Raw genomic sequence first — 13571 nt, forward strand, 5'->3', positions numbered from 1 at the left:
AGGAATTACATTCTCTATGAAATAGAGCTGATGTCCAAACTAAACCTCATAGTTATGTATTAGTGCTAAATTTACATATAGCTCTCATTAACTGTAGCAACTAGGAAAATAGATGTGCGTTCTAAAAACTCATGTGAAGTTTGGCTGTACAGCTGGGTTTAAATCTTTGTGTTCCTCAGGCTCCCATAAGAAATCCAGCATCTCCTTAAGCTATTTCCCTATGAACATTTTCTTTTCATCCTGCAAGCTCTGTGGCAACTGATTTAGTTATACCTTTCTCTGTGCTACTTCTTCTCTAGTCACACAAATGCCACTTAGAAATGCTCTCACTTGTGATCCTCATTGACATGCCAATTTGTGTAACAGGATATGTGTCAACACAAACAACATAATCTGAAGTTCTTAATAGGATTTTAAATGCTCAATGTACTAATGAATGGTTGCAGCTAATTAAAATTATCAGTAGGCAGATAGCTGAAGCTTAAAAGTAACTTTGGATGGGGTTGTTTCTCTTTGCGTAAGGGTTGCCACAGCCTGACATTTCTTGTAGTCTTGATGCAGTCCATTCACAGCCTGTATTTGTATTGTTTCAGGGCGCTATGCACTTGTTGTTGCTGGAGACATAGCTGTGTATGCCACTGGAAATGCCAGACCAACTGGAGGGGCTGGTGCTGTTGCTATGCTTGTGGGTCCAAATGCACCCCTCATTTTTGAACGAGGTTAGTGTTCTGTTACCACTTACTGTAAAGGAAGTACTGCTTATAGAGCTAGTTTTCACATTCATGGCCAAATTCACACAACATACTTAGCCAAGTCACAGCTCTAGTGGCTGCGCTCACAAATTTGCTTAGTTTAACTTTCAGCACATGAGAATATATGTAGCTCATGGTTGAACTGTGGAGTCCTTGGTGCTCTCTGAGCTTGCTTCTTTGCTTGCAGACATTTCATTGCCCAACTAGGTAACATCATCAGTGCCAGTGATGTTGTTACCTAGTTGGGTAATGAAATGTCTGCAAGCAAACACCAAGCTGAGAGAGTACCAAGGACTCCATAGTTCAACTATGATCATGGTTTTTTTGGATAGCTTAGCCTGATGTGCAAATTCAGGGCATTTGTTTGGGTCTCTTTCTCATGGCTGAGTTACGGTGCCTAAAGTTCTTGAGCCAGCATGTCAAATATCATTTGCTGATAGGAAAATATCTACTAGCCATTCTCTTTCAGTGGGATACTGCTGCAGTTAAAGAATCAGGGAGCTTTGAGAAATGGCTAGACCAGCAGGTTTAGCCATCTATCAAAACTTGCTCAGGCTTAGTACAAATGTTTTTCCCAGGTATGTTTAAAGGAAACTTGAACATCAGCTAATTGTCGTTCACCCTTTGGAATGGGCTTATGGCTACTGTGGAATTTCCAATAAAAGCCTGAAAGCACAGGCTCAAGCACTTCTGCCAAACCAGAATTGATCATCAAGTTATTCCAGAAGAGCAGTAAATGCATCTTTAAAAACAGCTCTTACCACTACCATCACTGTTCAGCCATTATTCAGGCTGATCCAAGCCTTCAAGGCAGAATTTAACTTGGAAAGTTAGTGTGCATGGGGAAAAAATAAGTTTGAAAGGTCTGGTCTTGCCCACTGCAGAATGGCTTTAGAAAACAGTGTCCAGGGGCCAGAAGGGAGTTGACATGTGTACTCCAGCCTAAAGTAGCTAAGAGATGCTGGGCTGAACACACCTCTAAGGGTCACATGACTAGCTGGCTGAATGGTTGCCGAAGAATATCAGGTTGTACCCACAGAAGAACTAATATAGTTTGTTTCTTGCTAAAGGGGAAAACATTGTTTTAAACACTGGAACAACTAAGGCCAACTTTAAACAACCTCAGGGATAGGTTAGGGATGAAATAAAGGCAATGTTATGAGGGCACGGCAGAAAAGATAGAGGTTGCTAGAGCATGCTTGTGCCCTGATTAGGTAGGTACAAGTGGGGAAAGACTCTTGTTTATAGCTCACTGTATTGTAAAAACCCAGAACATAGGTTTAGTTAGTCACCACATCAAGTGAATTATGTAAAGAAGTGTTTGCCTGCTCTGTTTACTTTGGCTTTTTACATTTTTAAAACATCACACTAATAAACCTGGAGTAATTGCTTTTTTTATACCTGTTTATAGTACAGTCATAAGCAATGTTCTTGTTCCAAGAATGGTAGCCAGGATGTTAAATATATTCATTTTTCCATTGATCAGGCAAATGGATTGCTTGTGTGAGTATACAAGTGAATTGATTCGAAGATCAACAGAACTGAATACAATAATTATACAAAACCCCTCTCTTTGGATGTTAAATATTGCAGTTTTCATTTTCTCAGAGAAATGAAAAATTGAAAGGACTTTTTCATTTCTTCAACACCTACCATGCCCTGTGGACTAACTCTAATTCTGCATAGTGCATCTCAATATTGGAAAAGCAGCTTATTAATAAATATCAATTCAAGAACTCTTTCAAATGTGGTTTCTTTCCATAGGATTGCGTGGGACCCACATGCAGCATGCATATGATTTTTATAAACCTGATATGGTATCTGAGTATCCTGTGGTAGATGGCAAACTGTCCATACAATGCTACCTCAGCGCGCTGGATCACTGTTACACTGTCTATCGCAAGAAAATCCGTGCTAAGTGGCAGAAAGGTGTGTCTTGCTAGAAGATGTAGTTGCAGAATCAGACTTCCTATTGACTGTAATATAAAATGACCTATGCAGAATTTAAATAAGAATGTTAGTGGGTTTTTTTCATTGTGGAATCTTCCTAATTTAGAGATGCAGTTGAGCAAAGCAGCATGAATATAAATATTACTACTAAATATTCTTGATATTTATGCATGTCATATGCATGACAATTATAGGACTCAGGAAAAAAAAAAAGCCTTTTTTATTTACCAGTCATTAAATGTAGCAGCATTCTGCTTCTGGAGGAAACCTAACCCTGTAATAATAACATACTTTATGCTCACTGTAATGATTGCCAGTAAGCTTCTGGGACCAATTCAGAGTGCTTATTATAATCCATTCAAGCCATATATAATGCAGTGCTGGGCATGTCAGGGATCACTTGATCCAGTATCATTCTGCCTACCTCCCTGACATTAGGGAGGGCCTGCTGAAAGTTCCATTCCCATAAGAGACAAGAGGTACAGTATGTGGACCATGACACAGACATTCTTTCTAGTAGCCTCCTTTGGGCAGCCATAGTGTTTTGTTAAATTACTTATCAAGTCAATTTTAATTAATGTGTAATGAGACTTTAATTAAATCAGGATAGTTTGTGTTGCCACCCTGAATCTTGTGAGAGATGGTATCAAATTTTGTTAAATAATAAATATAAGATTTGTAAATTGTAAACTTAAACACTGTTTTAAGAGACTTAATCTCAGAATAACTGGTATATTTACATTCCAGTCCTGTGTGTGCTTAATTGGAAATAAACTCCATTTTTTTCAATGGCATACATAGGATTTGCAGTTTTAGGCAGAAAATGTCCAATGTGCCATTGTTTTTCTTGTTTTTTAATTATTTCAGAGGGGATTGACAAAGACTTCACCCTGAATGATTTTGGCTTCATAATCTTCCATTCTCCGTACTGCAAACTTGTTCAGAAATCTGTAGCTCGTCTGCTGCTGAATGACTTTCTTAATGACCCAACACCCACAAAAGAAAATGACATTTATAATGGCCTGGAAGCATTTAGGTAAAATATCTCAATACAAGAGACAGCTCAAAAGCAGGACTTGGCAAATATCACTAACACTGCTTAATGGCAATATATAATTGAGACCTACTGAGTTTTGTGTCACCTGATTTTTTTATAGTTTTTCATTGGTTAAAGATAAATTGTACTAAGCCTCCTGACAGATAATGGATTGTGTCCAACAGTCGCTATCTACTGAAGGAAGAGCATGTGCTGAAAAGTTGATGTTTTATGGATCTGCTTATAGATAAGGGATGGGTTATGGGATATCTGTTTAACCTTATAGGGGATGAAGAGTTATTACATTTGTTTATACTTCTGATGAAGTTTGGAAGTCACTTCTTTATGTATTTTCTTTTTCTTTATTTTCTTTTTATTTTTTCTCTGCACTTTTTATTCTTTCCATTCTCTTCTCTTTGTCTTAAATTTCATTTGTATTAGTTTTTATTATTAAAATTCTTAACAGAATTATATTTAAAAAATAAAGGCAGAGCATGTGCCAGCAGAAAGGATTCTCTTTGCTTTATATGCCATCCCAGCACATGCCCTAGATCTACTGTGGAGTATCCAGGGATTCTTGGTAACAGACTAGGGGCATATAAAGAGAATGTGGAGTATAAGAATGTGACAGAAAGCTGCTTTGCACAATTCAAGATGGATAACTGAATTTTAGCATAATCCTAAATGTAGTTTCTCAGAAGTACATTCCAAAGAATTCAGTGGAATTTACAGCCCAGTAAATGAATTTAGGATGTGAAGCCTTAGGATTGTTCCTTATATATCAGCATAATCCAGTGTACATAAATCCTTTGCCTCTGGATAAGTCATCTCCCAAGTCATCAGTAATCCCAAACCACCCAATCGCACATCAGGTTGGAAAAGGTCTTTGTATGTAATTTCTTCTATATATTTATCTTATTTTCAGAGATATAAAACTGGAAGACACCTACTTTGACCGAGATGTGGAAAAAGCTTTTATGAAGGCTAGTGCTGAAATCTTCAGCCAGAAAACAAAGGCTTCTTTGCTTGTTTCCAATCAGAATGGAAATATGTACACACCATCCGTCTATGGCTGTCTTGCTTCTCTGTTAGCCCAGTATGTATGATGGCAATATGGGAATATATGTGAGATATATTGAAATGATTTGACTGATTCAGGTAGCATATTCATAAAGCCCAGGTTTAATTTGATAGGAAACAGACAAACCCCCAAGATGTTAATGGTATTTTTATTGTAAGCTCCACAAATATTTTTTTCCAGAGACAGTATAGGAATTTCTGAAATTGTAAATGTTGGTCATTTATGCAGCATTAATGTACTGTTTCAAAAATACATTCCTAAAAAAGAATTGTTTTCTGATAAAATTTGTGGAGTTTTATAAAAATGGACAGGAAAATCATTGTGAGCTCCTTGAGGAGAAGCAAGAAAGAAGAAAAATGTGAAGAAAAATGCATGTACCTTTAAACAGCAAGGCTGCCTGTTTTCTTTTATCTAAATGTAGCCATTTGCTTTGATAGTGACATGCAGTAACTGTCCCTATAAAAGTGTGTAAAGAGAGGAGGAGGAAAGTGACAATGGTATATGTGAAGGAGGATACTAATAATTACAACTCAAGATGGAACAAATATAAAAATTACATCATGTACATGAAATAGAATAAAAGATAAAGAATACAGAATAAATTTAATTTTGTCCCAAGAGCAATTGGGAAAATGAGGAAAAAGGGAAAATACTAAGTTTCCTAAATTTCATTTAATAGGAAAAATTGCCTGGAACAAGCCAATTAGATTTTCTAGATAAATCTTGCCTCCCATGGTCTGGTGTGCCCCCTCCCTCATGGCCTTCAGAAAAGGGGTTAAATCCTGGCTCTGCCAGAAGGCCTGGGGGGCAGATGGGGGCTCGCATCTGTGGAGATGACTGGTGGGGTGATGGGTTTGGCTCCCCACCCCCCACCATCTTGAAGGTTTTAGGGCTAAAATTTATAGGAGGGTTTTAGGACATTTTTAATGTATGTTTCTATTTTAATTATTTATGGATTTTAGCCATTGTTGAAGGGATTGGTGTTTTTTCCTTTTTTGTTATTGTGAGCCACCCAGAGTCACCCGTTGGGGGAGATGGGCGGCATACAAGTTTAATAATGAATGAATGAATTAATGACCAACCAACCAACCAGGAAATGAGATATTTTATCTTCTTTAAGCTTTTTGCTAACTGCTTGACCTCCTATGACATGCAGGTACTCTCCACAGCAACTGGCAGGACAAAGGATTGGGGTTTTCTCATATGGCTCTGGTTTTGCTGCTACCCTCTATTCCATCAAGGTTAGCCAAGATGCAACTCCAGGTGAGGAAAACCATCAAGTGTATGTATGTGTATGTATGTATGTGTGCGTGTATACACACACACACACACACACACACACAAGGATATGGCTAATTTTGAATTCCTAGTGGGTGTAAATACTAATAGCTATTTATGATGCTTGGACTCTGTACAAGCACACAATTCAACTTGTTGAGAATCTTGAATTTAAAAATTTAAAAGTATAGCTCATGTGGTTATTGAGATATGAATGTGTACGTATGCTGATGCTTCCTGAGGAACTTTTGGAAGTCAAAAATTGGTTATCATAGATAGAGAAGTGACCCAAGTTAGGGAAATGCCAATCCTTAATAGCTATTAATTACTGGTTATATTTTGGATCCAAGTGTTGTCGTTAGGTTACATTCTTGACTCTGAATCCACTACTTACCCCCAAGTCTTCTCTACAACAATCTTTCCCTCCATTTGTGTTCTTCAGGTATTTTCAACCCACATCATTCTTAATATGATAGGGATTCAACAAATCCAGAGGGCAACAGATTAGGAAGAGACTCCCATGTATAATGAATTTTTTTTTTTGTACAAAATAATAAAACTAAAGGAAGCTACTTCTATAGTCTATTTTATCTTTCTCTGAAGCAAGTTGCATAGTAGGGCTGTGCAGTGTTTCAGGTTAGATTCCAAAGGAATTCTTTGACTCATACCAGGGTGCAAATGCAGCTTAACTTGTGGCTCCTTAAAACAACTATATTGATGCAGTTGCTTTAAAGAGTTGCTGATAGATCTTGCATTCTTGACCCCACATGCTCTGAAGCACATTTTGGGTTCAAATCTGTAGTATTGTCGAGCCTAATGCATAGATTTAAAATTTATGTATCAGAATTTAGCTGCAATGGTGAGTCTTGTTGTAATGTGAGGTAAAATTGTTTATTCTGGCAAGAATGTCAGGAAACCTTAAGATGTCAGCCATTCTGCTTTACTAGTCTCTTTGAGTTAATGCCATTATAAAGGGTCTCAAGAACCCCTCTTCTGGGGTATTTATAGGAAATCAAAGTGTTGTTTTACCTAGCTTTATTCTTGCATGTCCAAGTATATAACTGTGTATAATAATGTTTTCAAGAAAAATTACTCCTTTATACTGCAGGCTCTTCTCTGGATAAAATCATAGCAAGCCTGACTGATTTGAAAGCAAGGCTTGATTCAAGGAAATGTATCACACCAGAAGTATTTGCAGAAAACATGATGCTAAGGCAAGAGACTCATCACTTAGGTGAGTGGTAGAGAATCTGTGATGTATTTGATCTAGACTTAGTCATAGTTGGAGTATACCCATGGAAATCAATAGGACCTATATTAGTAATAAGTCCTGTCAATTTTAGTGAGCTTGTTGTTTTGTACCCAATCCATTGTCTTTTCTGGGATGACATTAAGGATGATGTACATTACAACTGTGGAGATAGCAGTAAACATCAAAATATGATGCTTATTTAAAAAAAAAAAAAAGGTTTATCACCTTTCCAGTAATTAGAGAACTTTCCATCCAACTTTGATTAGAGGTATGTGGAAAACCTAGGCCATATCCAGGAAATAAAACCTTACCATTTGTGATAAATAAGGATTTACACTTTAAGCCCTGGTTCCATTTCCTTTTAACTTCTGAACTGAATGATCTGAGTATCATATTTTGTTCTATAAGCCTTGAAGGATGAGATGTACTACCGTTCCTACTGAAGGAGATTTGTTGATCATTGGGAAGGTTATTTACAGATTAGGGTCAATAGCCTTAAAAAATTACATCAGCTGTACTAACATAGCATGTAGCACTGCTGCATTTCTAGGCACTACAATGCTTGTAATAAGGCTTGATAGTACCAGCCCATCTCCAAAAATATGCAAATTTGTAGAAAACAAAAATGGATGGTAACTTATTGGATTTCTGGATTCAGATATAAGATTGTCTTAGATTTTAGGTATTTATATTTTGTTAAGAAACATAATTTTAAGAAAAGAATACACTTGTTAAACTTTAATTCACTTTTTACTTTTATTTTTGGCACTCTTAACATCATTCAGGGTAATGAGTCATCTGAAAAGGTGATGACCATTACAGTATGCTAATACATGGAATAAACTGCCTATTTAGAAATTCTGCCTCCCCCTCCCTTTTTTTTACAGCAAACTATATTCCCCAGTGTTCAGTGGATGATCTTTTTGAGGGAACATGGTACTTAGTACGAGTAGATGAAAAGCACAGAAGGATGTATGCTCGTCGGCCCATGCTGGGTGACAGACCTCTGGAAGCAGGAGTGGAAGTTCATCTGGGACTTGCTGGCGAGGTAACTATACAGTCATGTAATTCTCCTTCCTAGTACTCAAGGGCAGGTGCACATATTGAGTGGGTTGAGCTCTTAACTATGGTTTAAGACTGCATAATTGCAGATTCCCTCTCCCCTTCTCTTTTAACTATGACTGCTGAAGTTGGAGTCTTAGCCAACTAGAAATCCTGGTTAAGTGGAAACTTGCGAGCCATAAATACTATCAACATTAGTGCTGATCAGTTTGTGTGAATTAAAGGGAGGGGATATTCTTTTGGAGGAAGTGTATGAATCTGCTTGTGTTCTCTCAACCACAGTTCCCTGCTACCTTATGTGTTGACCAGCTCCCAAGAAGGTTGAAAGGCTAACTTTCCCTTTTGCATTTCTCTTTCCAGCAAAATAAGTAGCAGAGTGTTAAGTGCATGTAGCAAAGTACATCTGTATTTGCAATTCTAGCAAATCACATTAAATCATGTATATCCTCACTTTCTTGAGCTAATGTAAAAAAGAGTCTTCTCTCTCATGTCCACAATTCCCTGTGCCTGGCATGCAGAATGTTTTTTTTTTTTTTCAATTCACAAAATGATTACAAGTTTCTCCCTTAAAATAACATCTTTCTATCAGTCCCTGCAAGAACAGTTGGAAATAGTCTTGTCCCAATATTTAGAAGGCATCCCAAGATGCAAAACTTAGCACAGGGTAAGGCATGTTTACACCAGAAGCATTTCTCCTGTGTGGCACATTTAGTTTTTGTGGCTCTGTATCATCCATAATTATAAATTGGGCTACTGTTAAATTTTTAATATATGATAACAGAAATTACTTGTCTCCATTCTCCAAATTTTAAAGCATGCCCAGTTATTTCATGCTACTGCTATTCAAACTTATTTAATTATTATTTATTGTCACCAATATGCTTTAAATTTGGGGCATGATTTTCTTTGGAATTTCTTCTGTCAGTAATTTCTCATTTCAGAGAAATGACTGCTATTGCAATCCATGCTATTGCTGTCACAAATGCATTGTAAAATTGCTTATTTGAAAATCATGAAGGACATGATGTCAACAAGCTGACATCCTTTGTTCAGTTACTCAGATGAGAACATATCTCCGTCCCCAATGTCTGGTTGGGCCTGACCTGTTCTCTCCCCAGGCACTTCAGTCAGGAGAAGTGATGTTCCCAATTGGTGATATACAGTGGGGCAAAAAAGTATTTAGTCAGCCACCAATTGTGCAAGTTCTCCCACTTAAAAAAATGAGAGAGGCCTGTAATTTTCATAATAGGTATACCTCAACTATGAGAGACAAAATGGGCGAAAAAATCCAGAAAATCACATTGTCTGATTTTTAAAGAATTTATTTGCAAATCATGGTGGAAAATAAGTATTTGGTCAATATCAAAAGTTCATCTCAATACTTTGTTATATATCCTTTGTTGGCAATGACAGAGGTCAAACGTTTTCTGTAAGTCTTCACAAGGTTTTCACACACTGTTGCTGGTATTTTGGCCCATTCCTCCATGCAGATCTCCTCTAGAGCAGTGATGTTTTGGGGCTGTCGCTGGGCAACATGGACTTTCAACTCCCTCCAAAGGTTTTCCATGGGGTTGAGATCTGGAGACTGGCTAGGCCACTCCAGGACCTTGAAATGCTTCTTACGAAGCCACTCCTTCGTTGCCCGGGCGGTGTGTTTGGGATCATTGTCATGCTGAAAGACCCAGCCACGTTTCATCTTCAATGCCCTTGCTGATGGAAGGAGGTGTTCACTCAAAATCTCACCATACATGGCCCCATTCATTCTTTCCTTTACACAGATCAGTCATCCTGGTCCCTTTGCAGAAAAACAGCCCCAAAGCATGATGTTTCCATCCCCACGCTTCACAGTAGGTATGGTGTTCTTTGGATGCAACTCAGCATTCTCTCTCCTCTAAACACGACGAGTTGAGTTTAGACCAAAACGTTCTACTTTGGTTTCATCTGACCATATGACATTCTCCCAATCCTCTTCTGGATCATCCAAATGCTCTCTAGCAAACTTCAGACGGGCCCGGACATGTACTGGCTTAAGCAGGGGGACACATCTGGCACTGCAGGATTTGAGTCCCTGGCGGCGTAGTGTGTTACTGATGGTAGCCTTTGTTACTTTGGTCCCAGCTCTCTGCAGGTCATTCACTAAGTCCCCCCATGTGGTTCTGGGATTTTGCTCACCATTCTTGTGATCATTTTGACCCCACGGGGTGAGATCTTACATGGAGCCCCAGATCGAGGGAGATTATCAGTGGTCTTGTATGTCTTCCATTTTCTAATTATTGCTCCCACAGTTGATTTCTTCACACCAAGCTGCTTGCCTATTGCAGATTCAGTCTTCCCAGCCTGGTGCAGGTCTACAATTTTGTTTCTGGTGTCCTTCAACAGCTCTTTGGTCTTGGCCATAGTGGAGTTTGGAGTGTGACTGTTTGAGGTTGTGGACAGGTGTCTTTTATACTGATAACAAGGTCAAACAGGTGCCATTACTACAGGTAACGAGTGGAGGACAGAGGAGCCTCTTGAAGAAGTAGTTACAGGTCTGTGAGAGCCAGACATCTTGCTTGTTTGTAGGTGACCAAATACTTATTTTCCACCATGATTTGCAAATAAATTCTTTAAAAATCAGACAATGTGATTTTCTGGATTTTTTTTCTCATTTTGTCTCTCATAGTTGAGGTATACCTATGATGAAAATTACAGGCCTCTCTCATCTTTTTAAGTGGGAGAACTTGCACAATTGGTGGCTGACTAAATACTTTTTTGCCCCATTGTATGTATGCTTTAGTCTAGATCACCATTTAATGGTTTTAGTTTAGTGGTATAAACTACTTTTACATTTTTGTTTAATGATTTTATACGCTGCCCAGAATCACACTGTTTGAGTTGGGTGGCCATGCAAATGATTTATTAAATAAACATGGCAATTCTCAACCAAATAATCTGTTACATCCAAGTGTGAACATTTCCTAGAGATGTTCAGAGTTAAATCCTTTATTATGCAACATAGACAATTGTCTAGACCAGAGTTTTTCAACTTTGGCAACTTAAAGACGCATAGACTTCAACTCCCAGAATTCCCTAGCCAGCATGACCAAGTATTAGTACTATGTAGACCAAGTATTTACTTACAGACTTAGATCAAGCATTTAGTACTATGTTACTGTTTCCTTGTGTGTAATTAGGTTTTCTCATTCCATTTTGAAACAGAAATTTAAAATAACTGTCAGTTTTGCTTTTTGCTGGGTTCTAATCTGTGGCTTCTTTCCCCTTTCCTAGCACATTCCCAGCCCTGCCAAGAAAGTACCACGAATTCCTGCAAAAATGGACACTGAAGCAGTTGCTGTTACCCTTTCTAATGGGGAACATTAAGACACCTCTGTGAGGTGGAAGCTGAATGGGTATGGGGAACATGGGGATATACATGGGATTAACCTGTGATAACCCACATTCTGCTGTACAGTACTACTTAATTGGGGCATGAAAATTGTTAAGCTTGAGGCTCTGTTGTCTGATGAGGTTTGTTGATGTATGTAGTTTAATAACACTAAAGTTCTTGTGCTTCTTGGAAATGAAATTACCAAGGGCTCTTTGTGAAAACATAATTAGTTTTTGTTAAAAATAGTCATGGTTCAGGACTAGGTTATGTAACTTAGGCTCAGGAAAACTTCAGTTGTCCTTGTCCTCCCACCCTTTTTTGACTAAAATCTATAACATTTTGTAAAACTAGTTTCCAGAGAGGAATTCCAGATTTCTTATAAAAGCCATTATTGAGATAAGTTAATGTGACTTACAGCCTTTCATATCTCCATTTGATCTTTAGTGTTAGGGTCTTATGTGCCTTAACAATAAAAATGCCCTACATCTTAAATATGACTCTGATTCCACTTTCCAGAATTCCCCACATATTTGAGGTGGGTGAAACTTACCTGTTTTTCAAGGTGCTAATAATTGGATACCTTTTTTTTTTTTCCAACTGTCATTATTTCAACTTTATCCAGAAAGCTGCAGGCTTGTGACTATTGATAATCTGGTTTCCAATTGCATATGTTTACACTTTTGTAAACTCCTTTGCTTCCCTTCTCCCAAATAGTTTTTCTGTTCTAGTAAAACTAAAACGTGCTGGGCAAGAGCAGACTTTCTTCATTAAAAGTACTGGCCGAGTAGTGGCTGATTAGTTCAGAAATGGTTGAAAAATGAATTTCTCAGAACCTCTCTCTTGTCATCTTTTATAAAGGTTACTTGAAAGTAGGGTTTCTGTAACTGGCTTCCAAACAATAAAGATCTTATCAAATGTTCAACCCAAGAATAATGATCCTGAACATTTTGCGCTGTTTTAGGTATATGTTGAGAGTTGTTCTGCAAGAATATCTGGCTGTGCATTCGTGTATGTTGTTTCATATTTCAAGCTTATTTAATGTTCAGTTTTCACCTCTGAAGGCACTCTCAAAGACTGCATTCTCTAAGCACTTAACAGAGCAGACATGCACAGTTTGAAGTTAACTCGCCAGATCTGCATGGCAGCTTGCTAGATGTGGCTCCTATGTTGATTGCCAGTCTGAGACAGCAAAAAAACAGGGGCATTAGTCGAAGGCAATATATTACTTGTAGGCTGCCTTTGGCATGTTGGTTCTGCTTAAGCATAGCCCATTGATTTTTGCAGACCTACATCAGACTAAGCATTTGAACCTTTGCAAATATAGGCTCCACTGAGGGAATCCATTTGCCTTTTAGGTAGACCTGGATGAACTGGAACTTAAGAAGAAAACCCTTCCTGGCTTGTAAAATACAATGCATTTACATTGAAGTTTCTGTCTGTGCTGGTTTCCTTTTCCTTTAAAATAGTTCAAAAAGCTTTGTCTAATAAAACTTGCAGAACTAGTGGAGATTGTGCAAATGTCACAAAATGCATGGTTTTGGTAATACATAGCTTTTCTCTTTTTTAAACTCTCAAGAGTTTGGCAAATCTCTACATCTGTACATCCTTTGACTTAACATGAGCTGATTAAACCAGTGGCCTGAGTGCTGTGGGATTCATTTATATGTCAGAAATGTATCCAGTCCATTGCAGGCAATGGTTGGGCTGAGAACTGTAGCACAAATTTAACCTTTATAAACCTCACAAACCAATGAGGCAAATGCCTTGTAAAAATAAATGTTAAACTCTTTGAA

At 37.9% G+C, this 13571-nt stretch overlaps 1 protein-coding gene across 4 annotated transcripts in view; it reads left to right on the plus strand.

The window, feature by feature from the left end:
• HMGCS1 (3-hydroxy-3-methylglutaryl-CoA synthase 1) overlaps nucleotides 1–13571 on the plus strand; it is a 30150-nt gene extending 16579 nt beyond the window's left edge. For 3 of the 4 annotated variants that reach the window (XM_007430462.4, XM_088152905.1, XM_025168096.2), the window contains exons 3-10: nucleotides 594–719; nucleotides 2517–2681; nucleotides 3570–3738; nucleotides 4664–4834; nucleotides 5976–6082; nucleotides 7206–7331; nucleotides 8237–8397; nucleotides 11679–13571. In XM_007430462.4, coding sequence (XP_007430524.1) covers nucleotides 594–719; nucleotides 2517–2681; nucleotides 3570–3738; nucleotides 4664–4834; nucleotides 5976–6082; nucleotides 7206–7331; nucleotides 8237–8397; nucleotides 11679–11771 — 1118 coding nt within the window. In that variant the 3' untranslated portion in view covers nucleotides 11772–13571. The remainder of the gene's footprint in view (nucleotides 1–593; nucleotides 720–2516; nucleotides 2682–3569; nucleotides 3739–4663; nucleotides 4835–5975; nucleotides 6083–7205; nucleotides 7332–8236; nucleotides 8398–11678) is intronic. The other variant, XM_088152906.1, reaches the window with a different exon arrangement.

This window comes from Python bivittatus, unplaced genomic scaffold, assembly GCF_059951505.1.
Source record: "Python bivittatus isolate LINGU-HERP-01145 unplaced genomic scaffold, Pbiv_v1 ctg000570_np1212, whole genome shotgun sequence".
Lineage (NCBI taxonomy): Eukaryota > Metazoa > Chordata > Lepidosauria > Squamata > Pythonidae > Python > Python bivittatus.